This window comes from Diuraphis noxia, unplaced genomic scaffold (assembly GCF_037042655.1).
Source record: "Diuraphis noxia isolate RWA-SAM2 unplaced genomic scaffold, SU_Dnox_SAM2 contig0002, whole genome shotgun sequence".
NCBI lineage: Eukaryota > Metazoa > Arthropoda > Insecta > Hemiptera > Aphididae > Diuraphis > Diuraphis noxia.
Window position 1 is genome coordinate 6,490,699 of NW_028301712.1, and position 23,918 is coordinate 6,514,616.

At 27.8% G+C, this 23,918-nt stretch overlaps 2 protein-coding genes across 3 annotated transcripts in view; both read right to left on the reverse strand.

Annotated features, from left to right (window-relative positions):
• Positions 1–7,781, reverse strand: part of Gpa2 (Glycoprotein hormone alpha 2) — a 54,898-nt gene extending 47,117 nt beyond the window's left edge. Inside the window, exon 1 of the mRNA XM_089220770.1 lies at positions 7,623–7,781. The gene's annotated coding sequence lies outside the window, so the exon portion shown is untranslated. The remainder of the gene's footprint in view (positions 1–7,622) is intronic.
• Positions 7,782–12,257: 4,476 nt separating this feature from the next.
• Positions 12,258–23,700, reverse strand: LOC107170686 (kinetochore protein NDC80 homolog). Of its 2 annotated transcripts, none has more exons than XM_089220774.1 (15): positions 23,608–23,700; positions 23,041–23,173; positions 22,292–22,567; positions 22,102–22,216; positions 19,154–19,376; positions 18,639–18,802; positions 18,344–18,455; positions 18,163–18,275; positions 17,524–17,656; positions 16,622–16,827; positions 15,907–16,128; positions 15,736–15,840; positions 14,618–14,733; positions 14,423–14,525; positions 12,258–12,839 (listed from the first exon to the last, which is right to left on the reverse strand). In XM_089220774.1, the coding sequence occupies exons 2-15, from the start codon at positions 23,136–23,138 to the stop codon at positions 12,777–12,779; spliced, it is 2,049 nt and encodes a 682-aa protein (XP_089076900.1). In that variant the 5' UTR covers positions 23,139–23,173; positions 23,608–23,700; the 3' UTR covers positions 12,258–12,776. The 2 variants fall into 2 exon arrangements, with proteins under 2 accessions (XP_089076900.1, XP_089076899.1); XM_089220773.1 differs by having other exon boundaries at positions 23,532–23,685.
• Positions 23,701–23,918: the final 218 nt, after the last annotated feature.

A 23,918-nucleotide genomic window follows, 5' to 3' on the forward strand; every position in this document is an offset into this window, starting at 1 on the left:
GTCGTTGTACGACCAATGAGAAATATTAGACTTTTAAAGAAACCCATGAACGAGGACAGTATTTAGAAAACTAAGAGAAGCCTTTAACCAAACAGCCACAAATAAACTGACTTCATATATGTATTTCAAATGAATTGCTGTATTCATATATTATCATAATTTGTATTGCATGAATACGAATAGTGATAATAAATTATACGTTTTCTTATGTTTCTCTGTACAAAATTTATCACATTGTAAACCAATACATCGTGCACAAAAAAAAATAAATCCAAAAGATCTTCCTATATACTTTGAATTGGCTTTACTCCAAGCAGCAATAAAATAAAATAATTGTATATGATTATTCATACATAAAATGATAAAAGTCGGATTGATAGAGTGTATTACTCGGAAGTTATTTGAGAGTATTATAGTTTATAAGGACTCAATAACCGTTGTATTATGACGTGTTTGTATGTATGTTGTTTATTTTTATTTCTTTTCATTAAATATAATATTTTTTTTTACTACGAATTTTTTTCAATAAAATCACTAACTATCTAAAAAGCAATTTTCACTCGAAAATGAAAATGATACATATAGTGGAAATACTATTCGATGTAATTAATTTATGTTCTAATTTTATTTGTCATTAATTGCTTAAGTATTTACTTGTTTCCTATTTGAAACGTCGCTTCAAATATTTACATGAACTAACTTGTATAGAATTATATAGTATGACTGAGCTCTATAATCTACAAATATGTAGTTAATTTACACCTACTACAATTGTTTGTAAATTTGTATAGTTCAAACCCATCAAACGGCGGTATTTCCGTTTGTTGCTCATTTGTATGGTTACATTATTCAATTATTGTGACTGACAGTTTTAGATTAAATACAAAACTATAATACTTAGGGAAACAGCAAGCAGTAACAGTCTAATAGACACGCAATAGGTTACCAAATATGTCACTCAAAAATTAAGTGCAAAACCACAATAAGTGCAGCAGTAGGGTAGAACGTGTAGTTCTGAATGTCACAAATCTCTAAATTGTAAAACAAATAATATCTGCACACATTTTTAAATATTGTAAATTTTTAATGATTGTTAAAAGATAACAATTACTCTTTTAGTTTTGATTTTGACTTTAATTGTGATATTAATTTAAATTATAATGAATGAAAAATATTTATTATTTATCCAATATAAAATTGAATCTTTTCTAAATAATTTTTCTATACAATTTAAATTGTTTTATTTGGTGTGAACATCAGTAACTAATAGGTAATGCTTTAAATTAACTTTAACATACTACGGATACCATAGTTATACTAGTAACAAATTATTCGTTAAAAACATGTAATATACTGAAAAATAATTTCAACATTAGTCTAATGTCTTTTACTATAATTTAATATACACGTAGTATAATTTCTGGTAGATTTAAATCACACTTTTAATACAAGTATAGAAAAACAACTTAATATTTATTGTCCATATTAGCGATTTTGAGTTGTTAAATATTTTTGACCTTAACTCATCATCGTTATTATGTATTGTTATAATATTATGTTGACAATTAATAAAATACGTTTAGTAAATGGCAATGATTCGAGGCCAAAGGTCTCAAAGTAAATAGTTTGATACAAATCCCATGGATTTAGAACCGAGGTGGCAAAGCTGTTAAGGATGTAGAAGTATCACGTGTGTGCCACCACTGTTGCAAGTCACACGGTCACGAGACAAAGCCTCGATTTTCTGAAGAGTCCGTTGAGCAGATCCACGATGTCGCGATAAACATTGCAATTGATAAATGAGATCGGTTCAACAGTCACAACAGCAGAGAAAAATATAAATCGTAGGTGAACACAGTTGATTCACCAAAAGTGATAAAATCGAAAGACTACTGACTTATCCTCCATTAATAGTCGTTTGTCATTTAGTCATCGACAGTAGCGATGACGTCCAAACTGGGTAACCCGATTATTAATCATCAGGTTTGAGATCAGCCGGTAAAACGTTATGAATTCGATATACTGATATTGTAACAATCAGTGGTGAAAATGATACGTTAGTTATGCCGAACCAGTTGAGCTCTAAAGAAATATCTTTTAGTATAATATCACACTAGATATGTGCCAAATTTGATTTCTGATTTATTACTAAATACTATTTTTTTGGAATGATAATTGATAATGTACCTAATATAAATTTCATATTTTCATTCCAAAAAAACGTAGATGCCTATAGTAAACTAAATATATATATCATATTAATTAATTACTTTTAAAAAAAAATATTATGGTATATTAATCATAAAAATAATTTAAAATATTGTTCAATAAAAAATTAATATATATATATAGGCCAATGCTCATTTATCTAGTCTATAAGACGAATAAAAATATATGTATACATAATACTCTGAATATATTTATACTATAATCATTATATTATATTGTTATATTAAATGGATCGTTAAATTAAATTATTGTAAAATAATAACAAAATACAGATATTGTAATAAAAATACATGCATCTGGCATCTGCCATCACAAATTACGGTTGAAATTAAAAATCATATTTAACTTATTTATAACATAAGTCTTAAATATTTCGCATAATACACACGAATCCATTAATGTACTTCATTTATTATAAGTATAATAAATTACTAATAATTACTAAAATATATATAAACAAATTATAATATTATTTTTTTTATTATTAGGAGGAAATCTCAGCGATCTGGGTCATAGCCTCATAGGGTCTGGAATGATACGGCAGGGTTTTTTTTTATATTTTGTTTTGTAGGTTTTTAAGTTGGTATGGTTGTAACACGTATTTGTTTATGTATGATAAAGATATGTTGCTAAAAATCCCGAGTGGTCAACCATCCAGGAGCTAGCAACTACGACCGGTACATATACGCTCAGTGCGTTTCCGCAGATGGAGCATACGACCGCCCCTCACCAAGCCACATTTTTATATTATTGTTACCTATAATATAATATTTTTATGTTATTGTATTAAATTTGATTGCAAAAAAATCTTTAAAATAAAAACCTAGTATAATTTGGTACAATTTGCCAATTTAAAATAAATACAAGTAAACACAAGTCGATAACATTCGTATGGGCCGCTTCAACTACTCGTGCTAAAAATGCATGTAGTAATATTGCATAACCAACGCGCCGTTATACATATTAAAATCACTTAAGGACAATAAAAATACATATACTTCTCTACATTCATTGATGATGTACCTAAAGACAGAACATCATAATACATTTTATTTTCAAAAAAAAAGTTTAAGTGGAAACTAATTCTTCAAAATTGCATACATCAAAACTTAATATGCATAAAAAAAAACTTTTGTGGTTTTAATAAAAACGTTAATTTCAAATTTAAAGCAAACGACGACGACTGCAACAGTAATTTTGATAAAAAGTGGTGAATAAAAATAAATCTTTAGTTATGTTTTTGTAGTTAAAACACCAACACAAAAATCAAATTGTAAGTTTAACGCTAAGGAAATTTATTATTATTTAAACCAAACGATAAGTGGATCCTAAATCTTAATGAAGATCCAATTTCACTAGTAACCAAACAATGCAAATGATAATCAGATCTAACCATAATCTGACTAGTTATTCATATAGAAATAAATAATTAATGTTAGTATTATGATAAGAACATTGTAAACACGCGCTGCTTCTACATATTATGAATAATGTAATTCACGATTATCCTTTCTCAATAATGCTAAGTACACCTATACACCTATCATTACTTCCAATTGTTACGCTGGCATAGGTATTATGTTTATGTATGACGTCAATGGTGGCGTATATATTATATAAGAACTTACATTGTACGTACAGTGTACATCGATAATCATCGATCACAAAACGTCATAATACTGTGTAATCAGTTCTTGATACAACTCAATTGTAAGTCACATAATTACAACATTATTATAATCATAGATACTCGTGCTTTTATAGGTACATACTAAAGAATAAATGCCAACAATTTTAAGTCTATGCAAGTTTCGATTTTAACAATTTGCATTGGAAAATATATTATTAAATAAAAATTTAATTAATTTTTAAAGATAACAGCATATTATAAATTACAACAGAGGATATACATTTTTAAACAACAATTTACAGTTCAAAAATATTATTCGTATTATTTTGGTTAATATTAATATTAATATGTATTTCAATTGAATTATCAATTTATAAATGAAACAAAATTTGACGCCAAAAAGTCAGTTAAATTAAACATCTGTACTGTGTACATTTTAATCCTTTTTTTAAAAAAACAAATTTTTAGTAAGATCGTATAATTGTAAGCATTTTACAATGTCATCTTTCATGATACGTCTACGAGTCGAATATTCGAACGATACCTTTCAGTTTTTAATAGTATGATATATTAGGTAATGTGATTACTTGAACAGTATTTATGCAAGAACATAAAATTTACTGAGCGCAATCGAAAGAGGGACCCACCGAAAACAAGCAAACAAAATTAGTTGCATACATGTTAATCGTAATAATTAGGGAGAAACAAAATGTTGATTGATTAACAAAAATGGTACAAAAAAAGTTATAGTGAACAATAAATTCATATTTTATTATACAATACATCGCCATTATATTACAGTAAATGTAAAAGCTTATTTTGTATCCGACAAATCTTAATCGCATGGTAAAATAGGTACCGACCTACCTACTACGGTGTCTACGAACAGCTATAACGTCGATAACCATTGGTTAGAACTCGCCTTTACTTGATTTTATTAGTGAGTTATAAATTACAATTCATTTTCCGTCAAAATAATAACAGTTATACGTAATCATAATATTATATTATATTATATCAATATGTTATTGTCTTGCATGGTACTCTGACGTAGATACCGTGAGTCGTATTATACTAATATCTATTTACCGGTTAAATAATAACTTAAAAGGGGGTGGAGTGGCCGAGTAGACTAAAGCGTCGGTTGCGACGCACGCAGTCGCCGGTTCGAATCTCGGTCACGGGCGGCATCGCTCTTTGGGCATTTCGCGGTGTCTGGAGAAAGAGGCCGCCGGCCCCCCACCGGGCATGGCAGAAACCCACGGGTGCCCATTCAAAATTCTACCAAAAACCCAAGTGTTAAAACCTACAGTACCTTCCCCTACAGTTCCCCAGGCTAATGATCTCAGTTGTCGAAGCCCTAACCATAAAAAAAAAAAAATAAATAATAATAACTTAAAAGTACAAAAAATATGTAGGCTTTTCGATTAAAAGAAAATTTTTTTTAAAACGTAATGAAGAAATAACTGCGTGGTAGTTTACATAAATTTACTGTTGTAACTAGTTCATCTTCAAGCTCACAATCATCAGGTAATTATAAAGTTTTAATAACAATTTTATACAAATTATTTCATTAGTGATGACTAGAGGTCGAGACATAACACATTTACATATTTGTCCGTAAAGTAAATAGAATAAACCATTTTGATAAATGGATGTAAGATTGAAAAGTTTATAGTACATATTTTAGTAATATTATGTTATATTGTTTTTTCATAAATGCAAAACAGAAGTTACTAAAGAATTCCCTAACGAAAATAAAATCACTGAAACTGAAAAATCCACTTAATTCCGTGATACTAATACTAATAAAAAATGTGCAATTGATAATTCTAATATAATTTTATTGAAACTGTGGTATGTTTGATTGATAAAAATTACATACTAAATCCAGATTTACCACCAAACTTAAATACATCAAAGATATGCAAATATCGTATGCATTTCAAAATGTAAAAATGTATCTACAAATTGTTCTTATAATACCTGTCACAAACTACTAAAATGAAAACCATTCGTATACAAATAATAAACTGTGTTCATGTCCAGACATAGGTATGTATGATAAGTGGTACAAGAATAGTCCGAAAAAAATTATATCCGTAATAAAATAAATAAAGGCAAAACTCGTTTGGAACACTCGAAAAAAAATTTATATCATTTAAAAATTACAACTCACTTGAACCAATTATTATATTATTTAAGAAAATTATTAATCTGTTTACTAATAATATTAATTGTTGAATAATTATCGTTATTGATAGATAATTACATTATTTTTTTTTTTAATTTATGACAATATTAGCATATTATTATCACGATTGATTTTAATCAAAAACGTTCTACGTTATGGACAAGATTATGAAAAAATATTGTAACAATGTTAATCCTCTTTGATATTGAGAATTGATTACATATTTTTCATTGAAAAGTCTCTCTATATATTCCACCATCTGAATCTGACGATGGATTTACTCCGTTAATAATTTCAATTTCCTAGAACACTTTTCTAGTTTTGTGATGCACGTAATGTTTTCTATCCTTCGCTATGGCTGCAAAGTGACAAAAGCATTCTAGCCACCAATACTTACCACAGACACAGAAATTACAGTTTAAAAATCGGCCGTATTTAGGAAGAGTCTCGTACAATCGGTATTTGATGTAAATTCATATTAACGGTAAAGTAATAAAATAATATACTACGGTTTAATATGAACATCCAAAATTTGTTCTATAATCAGTAGTAGTTTTGTTATCATCTAAAATAACTGGTCCTGTACCCTATGATTGAAATTCCTCGCGATCCCATGATCATCTCTCGTGATATTTTCAATATATATACACGCGTGGTATAGGTACATACATGCTATAATTGTTTAACGCATCAGACAACCTACGTTTAAAATATTCGAGGCGAAACCCATTTAATTGCGATAATGTTCGAGGTCTCGTGTGATAAACTGATAACAATATACCTATAAAAGAGCGCATAAGTACAGGGTGGTGGTCCCCTCCCCTCCTTGATGCGTCTCCCGCCGCGCTCCGTTCCGCCCACCGACCAATGGACAAAAACTTACGGAGTGATGCGTAGGTGGTATGAGCGCACTGAAATTACGGGCGTATTAAATTATATGTATATAATATATAATAATAATATTATTGTATATTGTTTTGTGATATAAACGTTGTGTAAGAATCGTTGGATTTATTTGTTGTGTTATTTAAAAAATATTATGACATCTAATGTGTAAAAATGAAAAACAACGTCGCCCTGTCATAGTATAACATAATGCCTATGGCCTAGTCAGCTACCGCCATACTAGAAATTATCATGTCATTAAACTAGAACGATATGTATAGAATAAAGCTATAATATATGTATGACATTATACTATACACATACAACACGTTTAAACTATGTATTGTCATGACATCAACATCAACAACAATAATAACAGTTGTGAAGAATAATTACTACATACACTATATAGCAATTAAATGATAATAATATATTAAATATGCTGTTCAATATTAATGTCTTAGCTGTATAATAATCACTCTGGTAATCGGAATAGTATTGACACGAACATCGCAACAGGTGGCGAAGAATCGTGTATTTTTGATGCAAAACTCCAAGCCATCCCCTCGCGCATAATAAACCATTATTATTATTAATTAAAAATTACAATTGAATATGTATTTATGACTTTGTAACCCGATAATAAATATATTATATCATAGTTTATGTAAACATATTACTCACCTCTCGTGTCCGGCGACCACTTGCCGATCGACGACTTCGATTAATGAGCGAGTGGCACGTGCTTGTAGACGACGACTGTACCAGCGATACACTGACTGGCGTTCGTTCCCCCCGCGCTGAACACGGCACTGAACAACCCCGTGACGAACGCGGCGTGTGGACGGTCTTCGCGCCACCCGCGCCGCCCCTCCGGTCATGGATCAGTGGATTTTTTCCGCGCCGCCTGGCGAGACGATCACTCCGGTACTGTTACGATAACAGTACCTATCGTCGCCAGAAATAATGTGATGGCCAAACATGCATAATAATAGTATCGTGTCAGTAACAGGTCTGTTAAATATTTATTGTGCTAAGCACTAGCTAGAACTCGAATCTGCTATGCATGATGTATTTGCATACAACTTATATCATTTTTAATAATTATAAATATGACAATAATTTGATTAGAGGTAGGGTTATAAGTCGGTAAAATATTAATTTCATTTTCTACAAAATGGGTGTGCGATAAAAATAAGGTAAAATATGCGTTGTCTGCAATAACACCCATTGACGAAATGACGACACCCCATGAAAGCTTACTTTTTATACTTGCATTTTATTCTTTGGGTTTTGTAACTTTGACGCTTAGAATTTACCATAAATTTCACTAACTTGAAGTCAATTACATGATTAATTAAGATTGTCTATTAAGATCGTCAAAAATAATCTGTATTTATAAAAAAAAAAAAAAAATTAAGCCAACTTACCCCATCAACAAGTTGATTTCGTATAAATATTATAAAAAACTTATTTATAAATTGTTGTTTATATTTAAAAAAGAAAAACACTATACTAAAAAAATTAAAAGAAGTTAATAATTTTAAATATATAATAAACAATATTTTTATATCTTTATATAATATAATTTTATATTTGTAAAAATAAAACTAGTATATACCATACAAATATATCTTTAAACAAGCAATGTTTGAATAAAACTTCTTAAATAATTTATACCTGACCAAGAGTTAAACATAACACCTGTATTTATAAAAAAAACAACAATATTCAAATTACACAAACGTCGAGCAAGATGTGCTCTTGCTGCCCCTGATGGACGGTTTGAATATATTTGTATGGGCCGAACTATATAATAATAACATAACATAATAATACTTATATAAGCGTATTATAATAATAAAGAATAATGTGTTATTGATATTTGATGTATTTTTAATAATTATGATATGGTATACCGGTGTTGATGCAAAAACAATCTATGATTAACCAATGATTATAGTTTAAAATTTTTTTTTATTTAAAGGTCAAAGGTTAAATTTTGATTTTGAGCTTAAAAATGTTTACTTCATACCCATGTATGGGCCAGTAAAAATATTCGCTGCCCCTGACTTGAAACTCTGCGCACGCCTATGCTAGGGTATATGACCTTTTCATTATTTTGAAACTCTAATAAATTGTATGGACATAGTTATGAATGTTATGATGAATAATAATGAAGCTTTAACCTCCGCGTTTGGAGACACTGCCAGTTGTATCTATATTATAATAATATGAACCTAACAAATTATGCTTTTTTTATTCAAATTGATCCTCTTGTGCCTTCAATAATTTAACTATACAGTAATTTATACATTGAAATTTCTGACATTTACCTCTCAACCCCCCCCCCCCCCCCCAAATCATCATTTTCCTGTTTTTCGTGATATGGATTTTGTACATTTTATATTATATTAATTCAATAATACTGTAAAGATGAGACGGCGTTCTGGATAGGCTATTTAGCTACATGTCACTGTTGTGGCAGGATATTATGTACATTTTTCGACATCGCATAACTGAAGTCATATTATTCATAATCATAACTCTATAATTTATATTTATATTTTCAGAAAAATAAACTCTACAAAATAGCTATTATGAATTTTTTTTTGGAAACAATTAAATAAAAAAATATATTTTTTAACTTTTTTATAAAAAACATTTAAATAAATTAAAATATGAAATAATTGTAGTTCTTATCCCTGCGAGTTCTATTTCAAAACCAGAATATTGATATCTCCATTATTTCAGTGGATATCGCAAGGGGTAAATCCTCGCGGGACACCCTGTATAATGTAGCCGAATCCTGAAGAGAGAACCCGGCGAAAGCGTGCAGATGGATATATTAATATTATATTGCAGTGGCGTATTTATGGGGGTGGGGGTGCTGGGGGTTTCCACCACCCCCCCCCCCCAAAGAATTATTGAATGCGTCTGGAAACCTTAAATTTTAAATATTTAAATATTATAATAATAATTATATTTATAAATTATTGTATTATGATATGACACCCCCCCTAATCAAAAATTGTAAATACGCCACTGTTATATTGTATTCACTGTGCAAGTATTATTGTCATAATAATTATTGCATGTACGATTAAATGGCACATTGTTTCGTAGAGCCCGCGTCTTCACGTTTAAGTCTCGTACGCAATTGTTGTGTGTTGGGTACGTCTTAAAGTCAATCCGGGCGATAAAATATAGAGCTGAAAATAGAGAGCGGCTCGAAATTCAGTTTATTGTAATGTTATTAATTATTATTATTATTGTATGTAACATCGGATTTCCAAATAACGACGACGTACAATATATAATTATACGTCACGACAGGAAACGACCTTAAAACGCGCGGTTTCCGCGATGGTTCTCGATCGTTCGTCGCGGTAGTGCAAGCGATCGCGTAATACTATCAATGTCGTCAAGTGTGAGGTGTGAATAAATCGACTATTTGCAGCGATCCGTGGGCGGACAAACGACTTTTACGATATCATAATATTATTATATAGTTAAGAACTTACCTCCTACGCGTCGTGCGTCATAATGTATGCTTTTTATATGGGCAAAGACGGGGACCAGTGGAACACCAATTTCCGAACAAGACGAAAAGCCGGAATCGCGTAACTATCGTCGTATATAAATATAGATATGGGGCTGTGTGCCTGTATATATGCCTACGATATGATAATTATGATATTATAAAAAAAATAAAAAAAACGTTTAAGCCGTCCGTTTTTCTAATTAAGATTCAGAAAAATTTAATTTTTAATACATAGGTAATATTTTATACTGTAGAAACCTACATATTATAAGCCTACCTGTATAATGCAACGTTACATTCCGATCTTATATTATTCTAAAAGCAATTAAGCGCCATTGTTTTCCATAGTCTTGCATAAACTTGAATTTACGAACAACTATGACACAATATACTTCAGCTATGTATTAGCATGCCATATTACCTATGTTATTTATACCTCTTTTGTCGTCCAAAGTACATTATCGAGCGTTCAAACACATCTAAAGAAAAACTAAACGGATATTAAATATTATATTAATGTGTTTTTTATTTTTATTTAATCTATATAATATAGTATACCTGTCAATTTTTATAAAATTCAGTTTTATATTGTGCGCAGATTTACTTACACGATAAATCAAAACTAACTTACTAACCTATAGAAATAAGCAAATGAAAGAACACTAGCTATCTCGTTATTGACTTTTTTTAAAAACGCAAAAAATGTGGTCATTTTCTTCTTCAGATATTCTGTATATGAATGCCACGAGTATAAGTTGTAATAACATAATCCTTAAGCCCGCAATATTATTCCTTACACGAGTTAACTAAAGATATAACAAAGAGCACTTCATCTGAAACACGCTTGTTTTTATCGTTGTACACGTCATATTGAATGAAAAAAAAGAAATAATAAAATATTATGTTTTTTAGTTTTAATATACGATTATTATTCTAATCAGATAATTTTTGTTATTATTTTTATCATATAATATCATAATATTTAAAATGTACCTATCCGAATTCGAACTAATTAAAATATACATATAAATTATAATTTTTTTTTTATATATATTAAATCTTACAAAAAAGTTAATTAAAGAATAGTAAGTATACTACTGTTCTTTGTGATGTTCTAATGAACAACCGTTAATCGAACGGAGTAATTGAATTAACTATTAATCTTTGATAACGAATATAAACACAACATAAGTTATAAAAATTTGAATACTTAATGATAACCTAATAAATTTATTCAACTAGATAACAATGAAGTTTCTTAATAAGAAAAAATATTTGAATTATAATCACTAATTATAATGAATACTGAATAGGTACTAACCAAAATTGAAAATTATTATCTAACGAAAAATAATGGACATTAATAATATACTATTCATAACACACGCGGAGATACAGTTGACAGAATACAATACCTATTTAAATTTGTTAGATAGTAAAAAAAAACATAAAAAAGTATCTTCCCGATATAAAAAAAAAATTATAAATCCAAATAATAAGAACAAAAATTAATTTTAAATACATAAATCAGATACCTAACCAAATCTAAGTGCCATTATTGCGATAAGACTTTAACAACTTTCAAATTGAAATTTTACAGTATCTCATAACGATACTCGATAACCATAACAACCTATTAATGAAAATTGTATACCATAATACTGTATTTAACACATACTCAGCCTGATAAAAATATTTAACTTACATTTTTGTTATAAATACCTATTATATGACAATATAACTATAAATACAATATAATGTGACAAACACAGAAATAAAAAAAGAAAAATATATTTATTGTTAATTTTTTAATTCATAACTATAAATATTTATAATAAAATAATGTACCTATGTAAAATCTAATATTATATTTGTTTTATTTAGTGGTTTTATTATTGTTTTCTTCAGAACTCCAAATAATGATTTACAAATATGCAATGGTTGCAAACAGTATAAAACATTTTTACTTGTTATGTGAATGCATTTGTCTAAAATTTTGCTTTCAAAATTCAAATTCATAATTAATAAAAAAAAAATACAACACTGTTCAATAAACATCATAAAATGAAGACGAGTTATCAACATTTTAAATTCTATATAACTTCTTTGACCAATAATTAACAATTTTAAATGTTCAAATAATAAACTCATTATTAAATCATTTATTGTAATTCATAACATAAAAATATTATTTACTAATTAGCGTGATACTAAAAAAAATATAAAAATTACTCTTAAATTAATTTACATAAGTGTAAATGTTCAACTTATATGAATCTACACAAGTATTCTCTTTATTTTTGGATATAGTTACTTTTAATAGACTGCATATTTTGTAATAGCTGGTCATTGTGTATCTGTAAATTTACCATAAAATAAAATATTAATATATTTAATAAAAATAATCATAAAAGGTGGTTTCATTCATAAATAAAATGAGTACATAATTATCTGAATACTTGACCAACTCGATAAACTTAATAGTATTTAAAATAGGTTTATTAATTGTTTAAATTATAATATTTTAGTTTGAGTGAACAACTTTTAAGAACCCTTAGTTAATCTAAATTAAGATATAAAATTGATGATAGTCCAGACAAATAGATTTTCATTTCGAAAAAATTAATATAAAGCTAAATTTTGGTACTTATTTATATATAAACAATGTGTGAAAATTTTAACATGAGATCTTATTGTGCGTGTCAAAAGTCACAAAAATGATCTTTTTTGAATAGATCGTACATAATATAATATATTTAGGTAGATTTTTTATACATTATTTGTAACCTATAATGGTAAGTACCAACATTTAACTTTGGCAATAATTTTTTGAGTTGAAGCAACATTTTTTTCCAATTTGATTGGGCTATAAGTTAATTTTATAGAAATTATATTAAATCAATGAGTCTATGAATTCATTTTTCCTTTATAACTTGGTAGCTCTTTATAGAATCTACCAAATATAATGTTGATACTAAAAAAAAATCAAAACTTTTAATGCAGACTTAAATTGAGTATTAAACATAGATTGCTGAGATAAAAAGGAAAGGTTATCAGAGGTACTAATTAGGAAAATATAGAAAAATATTAATTAAAAAAAAATCTTAACAACGTAAAAAAGTGTTGTCAAATATAGTTTTAACAAACAAAAAATAATTTTTTTTTATTTTATTTATTTTACAATACGGGACGAACCCTTTAATACATGATTATAATAGTATAATAATAATAGTTTTGTTTATGGAAACGAGGCTCAATTTTGGAGAGAGAATGAAGGGTCAGTGTTGGCAATGTGCATAAGACGAATGATCGATGAGTTAAGATAGTAGTTTGAGGAAGAGAAAGGTATATGAAATGGAACAGATGATCGTGTACGGCGGGAGGGGACATTAAATGAGACATGGGATAGTGATTCAGGACTGTCAATTTTAGATGAAAGAAGATTGAATAGAAATGTCAAGTTAGCTGAATGACGACGATCGGCGAGGCTTTCTAAGGAAAAGAGACGTTGGATTGGCGTGTAATCGTGAGGCGGACAGACTATCTTTAGTTTGTAAGCAGCTTGATGGAGGAATTTTCTTTGAACCCTTTCTATCATGCTACGTGCGGAAGCGGTGGACGGGTCCCAGAGGACGGAACCATATTCAAGGATGGGACGCACTACGGAGCAGAAAAGAGTTTTCAGAGGGGAGAGCAAGTGGAAGTCTGAAGAGACACGGTTTATGAAACCTAGCAGTTTAAGAGCTTTACAACATATTATCTGAATATGCATATTAGGGCACAGGTTCCGTGTGAGAGTAAATGAGAGTAATATTATTATTATTTTAATTTGTTTACTAAAAATGATCATATGTACCATAAGAAAAAAATTCCCGAGTCTATTGTTAATTAGCTTAGTGAAAATCACCTGAATTATTAATAAATAATAAATACCATATACCTTAACAAACTCTTTTGTTTCCTCAATGAGTTCAGCATGTTTTTTCAAAGAGTTAAAGGCTTTTGTAAAAATGTACTTCTTTTCTTCCTCCATTTCACAAATCCTGAAAAAAGTGTAAAATATATTAAATAATATTATAATAAACATATATTTAGGTATTTTAAACAATCAAACACCTATACTGTCTAAACTTACTGCTGACATAAATTATTTTTTTCTTCTGTTTTTACTTTAATCTCAGTATTATCGAGATTAATACTTTTCATTTCAGCTTGAATCTCGTACAACCTATTTTCGTGCTCTTGTTTTTCCTAAAATAATCATTGGATATAGTAATTTAATAAATTTAATTTGAAAAATAAAAAAATAAATACAATATATATAAATCCAAATGAAGTATTGGAGTTAATATAGTGGTACTACTAGTACTATTGATGGACACTACCAATGTTAAGCGACAATCAAATAATTAGAATATTTTTATACGTAACACCAAATTTAATAGTTTTTCAAATAAAATAAACCTAAATACCAAATACTATTAGAATTGTTAAGAGTTACAGACTATAGTTGAGGTTAAATAGTGCAATAGTGTTTGGACAAATTATATTGAGTTAATCAAAAGTTGTAGTTAAAATTAATTACAACTAATAGACATTGTTTATGATTTACATTATTTTCATTCAAAAGTATGTGGTTTTATGCATGTATAATCGCATAAATAAAATATATTTATTAAATGGGAGTATGGAGTGATCAAGCTTAACTCGAGTTCAATTTCTCAAAAATTATATATTTTTTTGATAATTTTTTTGTTTTTTATTAACAAAATTTACCCTAATTGACATAGGCCATTGGGATACAAGGTTTATTGTTTAGTTATTTTATTATTATTTGTAAGTACCAACATCAACCTTTTTATATATAAATATTCTTACACAGTATACAAACTTTACGCTTCAAAACTAAGCGCAGTACAAATTATTTAAGATTTGATGGTACTTACTATTTTTCATATTTTTAAATTATTGCAAAAATAACACTTATGAAGATGTTTTACTATATTAATTGTAAACTTTTTGATCTATAAACTTTTTTTTATCAATGTAAATTGTAAAAAAACTAAAAAAGATCAATATTTTTAAATTACTATAATGATATATAGATAAATTATTTTGAAAAGTTCTAAGAATTCTTTACTTTTAATTGAGCTTATTAATAATTATAATTTAGAGACTAAAAAGATTATATGATTATAAATTTAATTTTGCTGTCTTGGCAATGAACATTTAGAATATTAAAATCATAATTACCTCAAACTGACGATCAGTGATTTCTAGCAGGCGTTTTTTATCAGCATCACGTTCAGGACCTAATTTTTCAGCTATTTTCTTCAATTTATTATACTCCAGCTCTGCCTAGGTTCGCATAATAATATGTTAGTAGTATACTTATTTAATATTTTCATTAAATTTGTAACTTACTGAGTCCAGTTCTATTTGTATAGAAGCCATTTTGTGTTCAACTTCTTTCAGTTTTTCAACATTTTTAGTTTTTAAACTTTTCAGTAATTCATCAACTTCTTTCAAAGATTCTCTTATGTGCAAAGCAAGTACATTCTTATCCGCTATTGCATTTTCAAGTTCAGGTAATACAACAATATTTTCTGCACACAGTTTATTGTACTGTACGAATAATTTGTCCAGCTAAACAATACAAAGTTAAATAATTATAATCAAGATAATTACAATAATTGAATTATAGTTGTTACTAGACCATATTCTATAAATAATTAAATATAACTGATAAAAAGAAAAAATAAACAGCTATAAAACATTAATACGACTTAATTTAAAATTATCATATTTAAAATACCAAAAAAATGTAATCAATAATGTAAAGTTTAAGACTAATGGCCGTTGTCGCCGATGTCCTTTTGATCAATAAAAAAAAAAAAAAAACATTAATATAATTAAAATGTTTATGAAAATAATTAATTAAAAGTAAATAAAATAACTATGTGTTTAATTATAGATTTTGAGTAAAAAAAAATATTTGCAAGTAATAATCTATAATTAAAACAGAATGTAATACTAATTAGTAGCTCTTTAGTAATTGAGTGTTAAATTAAATACAACCTATCAAATAGGTAATACTTTTTGAGAAAGATCTTTTAAAGAAATACTAACTAATACTAACTTTTAATCTAACATCAACAACATTTAAATCTTCAGAATACACTATATTTGAGTATTCTTCTAAACAATTTGTTTCATATTGTATGTCTTGTTTCAGACTAATTATATCTTCTTCAATATTTTTTTTATCGACTTGAGTAATCTGTTGACCATTGATACAACTATTGACCGCATTTAATTCCCTTTGTAAGTTTTCAATATCTTTTTCTAAACAATATCAAATAATAATATAAATGTAAAAAATATGAATTAACAAATTTTAGTTTATTTGTCTGTAACTGACATAAGTTAACATACAAATTTAAATGTTTCAAGGCAACATAAGAAAAAATACTATACTCTAACTCATATAAGAGTAATCTAAGGCAGCCACAAATTTTTGTGCAGTTTGGTCATACACACCTCTCAATTAACTGGCTTTTTATTAATGCCGGATTATATTTCAAACAATCAGCCACAAATTTCAAAATATTCATCTTATACATCTTATCAATATATGAGCTAGGCAGTTGCTGAAATAATAAAGTGAGGATTCTAAGAGTACAATACTTGGTGTATATTAACAACATCAAATACCTATGTCATGAACAAAAGCCTGCTGCCTGAGGTAACTCTAATATGAGAAATAGTATATAAATATACTATCAGTGTATCAATGAAAATAAATAAATAACTCATTATTATTGCACTGACTAAGGTTTAACTTCAGAATTCAATAATAAATTCCAACATAAAATTGAAATACAAATACATTTTGAAAAAGTTTACGCTATAATATAATTTATCAGGTTTATATTAACAAAAATTATGTTAAAAATAAAATATCAAACAAAATTCAAATGTTATCCCACTATACCTACTCAATATCATAAATAAATAAGTTATTAAGATTGAATTTAATACCTTGATAAACACGTTCGTCTTTTTTCTTTGAAATATATTCCAGTACTTCTCCATGACAAGTTTGTAAATCTTTGATATATTTTTTTGAGTTCACAATATCTTTTTGTAATGCAACTTTCATAGCTTTCATTTCCTAAAATACAAACATATTTTAATTAATATATTCCTTGGACTTTTAACATAAATAAACATACTTAGACAGATTAGTTTTTATTTTATAATTTAATTATTACGCTTTGCATATTCTATTAAAAACTAATAGAATAATATTAAAATGAATAACAAATAGCTAGGTAATTTACCTTTTACTAAGAGTGTAATACCTGCATTATTAGTCAAGCGTAAAAATTAGCAGGTATAAAATTTTTATAATGTGTATAATTAAATTAGAGTTTTTTTTAACATTATAAATACAACTAAAAACTAGAAATTTAAATAGTAATTTAAAAACAGATTAAAAAAAACAACCATAACCATTGTAGAAGGTTAATAATTAATATATTGAAATGTCAAGTTTATAATTCTCATATAATAATATCAATGTACTGTACTTTTTGTTACTTAAATTTTTCAATACCTTTACTTTTTCAAGTAATTAAATTATTATTTATAGCATTTAAGTAGTTTATTTAATCATACCTCCAATTTCTGTTCTTCAGTAAGGTCATTTAGTAAATCTAGCTCTTCTTTATGACTATTAACTTCTGCTTCTAGTTTAATCAATAGTTCTTCATCAACACCGAGTGTTTTTTCTAATTAAAATAAGAAATAATATAGTTTTATAATTACAATAACATAAAATAAAATAACATTAACAAACTATAATTTTCCAGTAAGAGCTCTTCTTGTTTCTTAAGGAATTCTTGATCTGCAGGTTTATTAGATCCTCTACTCTCAACTTGATATGAATTTAATAAAAATGGCAAGTACATCTATAAACATAATTTACATTTATTAAATAATAACTAATTAAAAATATACTTTTGTAATACATAAAATAAACAAATGTTTTATAAAAGACTAGAATTATCCAAGTCTTTGATAATTTAAATAAATATAACAAAACAATAATTTAAGTTTACTTATAAAACTTAAAATAAGAGTGTAGCAAGCACCTTAAATTCCACTGTTTGTTCATAATCTTCATCTTCAGACTCGTCTGGATCAAGAATTGTTGGATACAATGTATCCATAACGTTAAATCGATTTTGAGTTTCACATAATTCTACTAACCAGAGAAGTAAACCAACTACTTGAGGAAAGGAATGACTAGCATTTACTATATAAACATAAAATAAAAAAGAATCATTATTATAAATCTATATTTAAAGGTTTAACAAAAGAATTAGTGTTACACCAATCATGATTAAATTTTAGTTTAAACTTAATACTTAAAAATCATAGCTGAAATTAATCAAGTCACTATTATGACTATATATTGTACTACTATAGTTTACTAACAGAAAATATTATATTTCCTTCAAAATTAAATGGAGTTGAATACATAAATAATTAATTTAAAAAAAGAAATCACATTACTAGTATAACTATCAAACTTATTATTTGATTATTTTAAACTTAAATATAAATTAAAAACAAATATTAACTCTATAAGCATAATAAATATTACCAGTAATAAGCCATGATTTATCCACTTTTCCTTTATAATAATACTTTTTCATTATTTTGGGTAATTCTTCCATGTATTTGCTTTTATTTAATACTTGATTTCGGTCTAGCTTATGTAATAAATACTCGCACATATCAGTAAACATAGTAGTTGTCATTGGCTTCATACTACCATTGTTCAAAATGTGACTAGCATTAGGAGCAGTCAAAAAATAGTTTTGAATCTACAAAATAAATACTTAAACAGTATCAAATAAGACTTATTTTAATTATATTATGTATTATAGAACCTTAAGTACTATATAAAAATTTAAAAAGTTAAACAAATATTACATACATATACTACATAATAATAATATAATGTTTCTGCCATAATCACGATGATACACACATTAACAGTCCTCTCATTATGCAAGAAATAGAAACAGCCCTTGGTAGCAACTAGCAAGAAAAGCAACGCACGCGAAACAGACAATATACCCACAATCTTTATTCTTAACCTTCCAAAAAACGGTAGAAAATCATGTATCTAGTTACCGTCCTGTCCGTCCCATAACTATTATATTATGCTCCATGACAAAACTACTAGACAAAATTATTAACACAAGATTAATGTGGTATCTAGAAACTAACAATCTATCTCAAATCTAAAACACGGCTTCCGCAAAAATAACTCTTCTTTGGGTCTCTAGCAATTATTTTAAATGAAATCAAAAAACCTTCAATAAAAAGCAATACTTCAATACTTGGTATTAGTCAGCCTTGACCTACAAAAAGCTTTCGACACTAATTGGCGGCACAAACTTATTAAATATATGAAATATTTGAATCTTAATGGCAATATTATTAACTTTACCATAAATTATCTCATAAATAGAATAAATCCAAATAATCCATATTATATCCAATAATAGATATAATAATATAATAATAATCCAATCTGCTCATTCCATTCTTGAAAATGGCAGTCCTCAAGGTTTTCCTTTAAGCTCAACTCTCTTTCTGATGGCATTCAATGACCTCCCATCTATCATAAGTCCCCTAAACAAAATCATAATGCATGCAGATGAAATCAATATATTTTGTAGGGGCAATAATTTACCAACAATTATTCAATAAATACAAAATTGTATAAACAACTTACTATCATAGAGTAAAACCTCAGACTTTACTTTCTCTCCAGTTAAATCACAACTTATCATTTTCTATAAGAAAAACCACCCCTACAACCCTCCTCTAAAAATGGAAAACACAAACATTCTTAGAGTCTTCAATATAGAAATACTGGGCCTAACTTTGACTCAAAGCTCTCATGGCATACACATATATCCAAAATAAAAATTGAAGTTAAATATAATAAAAACACTAAGTAACCTCGAATCGGGAGCAGAAAGCAAAACACTACATCAAATACACAACTCAATAATTCTCTCAGCACTAGAATACGGCTCAATACTATGTGCAGGTGAAACTTCAACTACAATCAAGACATTAGACCCTATTCACAATACAGCCCTAAGATTGTCAATAGGTGCTTTAAAAAGCAGCCCAGTTTTCAGCATTATAAACATCACAGGTTCAAAATCACTCGAAAAAAGAAGAATAAAATATACATTAGAATACTCTTCAAGAACAATAATAGCTACAAAAAATCTGATTAGCACAATATTAAGAAACTCAATTGGCAGATATCAAATTAATGATCTAAGCAACCTTGGCACTTGTACAGCCACTTACGCCTCTGACCTCAAAATTATTCTTATAAACCAACTCAACCTTCAAGTCTCTAAGCAGCACCCATGGATCACCGAAAATTCTCTCATCTATTTCAATCTAACTCTATACGTAAAAAAAGAAACCGGCTCCAACATTCACAAACCAAACTCCTTAGATTTATAAAACAGCCTTCCACCACATTGTCAAATTTATGTAGACGCATCCAAAAACATAGAAGGAACTGCAATCGCATTAATTCAGTCAAACTCTCAAACAGCACTTTAGATCCCAGCTTACAAGTCTACTTACACAGCAGAATATCTAACTCTTTTAAAAGCCACAGAATTAGCTGCCACCTCGGATAGTCAATGTACAATCATATACACTGACTCTCTAAGTGCTCTCAAAAACTTAGTGAATCCCAAAAAGGCCAACCCCATGTGTGCACCCATATATTGAACATTCTATTCATATACAAAAATACATCAGTTATATATGGGTACCTGGACACAACAGTATACCAGGTAATGAAATTGCAGACGAAATAGCCAAAAGAGCAACCAAAGAACAAACCGAATTCTGGAATATTACAACCCATTTCGACAAAAAACATCAAATAAATGCTAACCTCAATCAAACATGTCTTGGAGATTAATACAAAATGACAAATTAAGAGAACTTAAATCCTCCAACCTCTTTTGGATGCACGATTTGTCACTACCATGCAAACATTAAATCATCACCGACAGACTACGAATTGGCCACACATTATAAATTCATGAGCATTTAATGAACAAAAAGGAACAACGGATATGCACCTCATGTAATACCGCGATCACAGTAAAACATCTTTTAACTGAATGCCTCCCCAACAATCTGTGTGAAATACTTGCACCAAACAAAGAGAGAACATCATCACTTTTAAAATTTCTCAAAGACACCTTCTGCATAAAATATAATAGCATTAACAAAATTTAAAATATCACACAAAATGTAAACATATTTCTCTTAAAACTTATTGTGTCAATTTTTCACCTATTTACAATTTATTATTTTGTAAAAATTAAGTAAACTATAATTTTTATTTTGAAACGCCAATAACCCTAGTAGTTGAGGTGTATTTGTTAAATAAAAATAACAAATATGAATATAACTTATTCAAAACACAAAAATAAGTTGTTATCTCAGACAGAATAAAAAGAAATATTTTATTATTAATTATATAATTAGTACTTTATATATAGCTGTTTGTTGAAAGTCTTTTTCAGTCAATGGTCGCACTTCTTTTCTATTCTTAAGTACACCACCATAGTTACTATAACGTGATTCTGAGCTTAGCCTTCGATTCCTACAAAAATATTAATTTTTATCACATGATATATTGGTTAATTTAAATTTAGAACTCAGTAAATAATATAGTTACTTGTAACTAGAATTTATTCCTGGTAAATTTGGATTAAGCCCAGGTGTAACACATGGTGTAGATGCAACTAAATTAATACCAGTAATATTCATGGATGTAGTTGAACGAACTAAAGTATTCCTTTGTTGGTTGGCTGGCTTTTTCACAGTTGATGACCATTGTTTTGGATCATGTGCAGATAAATTGTCTGAGGATGCAGATCTTTTTTTTGCAGAGAATCCAGGTTTCAAAAGCAGTGATTTTTTTTCCATACCGCGACTTTCTCGACGACTCAATCTATTCAAAAAAAAAAATTAATCATAGCTATAATAAAATATTGCATAGCTAATTAGCTTCACAATTAGTAGCACCGATCACCTAATTTATCTATGACATGTAACAGTAGACTTTTTAAATGGGAGGCCACTATAAGATATTGCATACGATTACACGTTACATTTCTTATTTTTAGATGCTTTGATTTGAATCTGATAATCAACTTATAAAAATGGGATTATGATGTAGGTCTCTTGATATATAATGTTGTAATATATTTTAAGCACTTTAACACCACTGTACACAACAATGTATTGTAAAATTGGTTTATAAATGAAATTTATTTTATTTTAAATATTAGATGCTCTTAGTCTAGGCTTTTTACATAGGTATATGGACATAGATAGATTAATGATTTTTGACTATTTTAACATGATAAACTAATATTAATAGCCTTTAAACAATAAGAAGCTAATATTGGAATTAATGAATACTTTATATCATTTCCATCAAATGAATTCTGTCGTCCAAATGTGCCAAAAGTGTTTCGCCCAGCTGCTGACGAACGTCTTCCAAAAGATGCCTTCTTCATTATTTTATGTTTTTATTTCATTGAATATGTTCAATCTAAACAAAGAAGAATAGAAATTTTAATAATATTATTGAAACAAATATAACATATTATTATGTGACATTTCTAATAGGTACCTATTTTATATACAACAATAATTAAACAAGTTATAATAACAATAATAATGACTTAAATCGTTTTTAAAAACTGAAATTTCAATAATTATTGAATTATAAGCTATAAAATACAATTTACATAATTACAAGCTAGGTTCATTATTCATACCCACAAACAACAATAAAGTTTATACATTTGAATTTTGTATTAGTAACAATGCGAGTTATATTTGTAACGTTAAACTCTGTAATCTAAAAATCAAATTGCAAACTGCAATATATTATACTTTATACTTACTATTTTGTATAGAGTACAGACAATACAATTTTCATATTTAAAAAAAAGTAATAACTAAAAAGGTAAAACCACTAACCAGGAATCAGAAATTCAGAAAGCAGTAGTACGACAGACGAGTAGATTCGTTATTATAAACATGAAAAAAAAAACGGTTAATACTTGAACTTGTTATCATATTATTATTATTATTATTATTATTATTATTATTATTATTATTATTATATCATTGCTAGAAAATAAACGGTTAATATCAGTACATCATGGAAGAAAAATAGACATGAACATGAAGGAAGCCGAACAATGCATATCAAAATGGTCTGAAATCATCGCATTCGACGCATTGTGCCATTCGCCATTGCCATTTGCCACGCATTCCACCAGAATGTG

Excerpts from the sequence above, each read along its gene's own strand:
- LOC107170686 (XM_089220774.1), bottom strand. The coding sequence starts at position 23,138 with ATGAAGAAGGCATCTTTTGGAAGACGTTCGTCAGCAGCTGGGCGAAAC. Across the intron at positions 18,276-18,343 it reads GCTCTTACTGGAAAATTATA|AAAAAACACTCGGTGTTGAT; the intron begins GTTTGTTAATGT and ends TATTTTAATTAG. Across the intron at positions 14,526-14,617 it reads AAAAATAATTTATGTCAGCA|GATTTGTGAAATGGAGGAAG; the intron begins GTAAGTTTAGAC and ends CACTTTTTTCAG.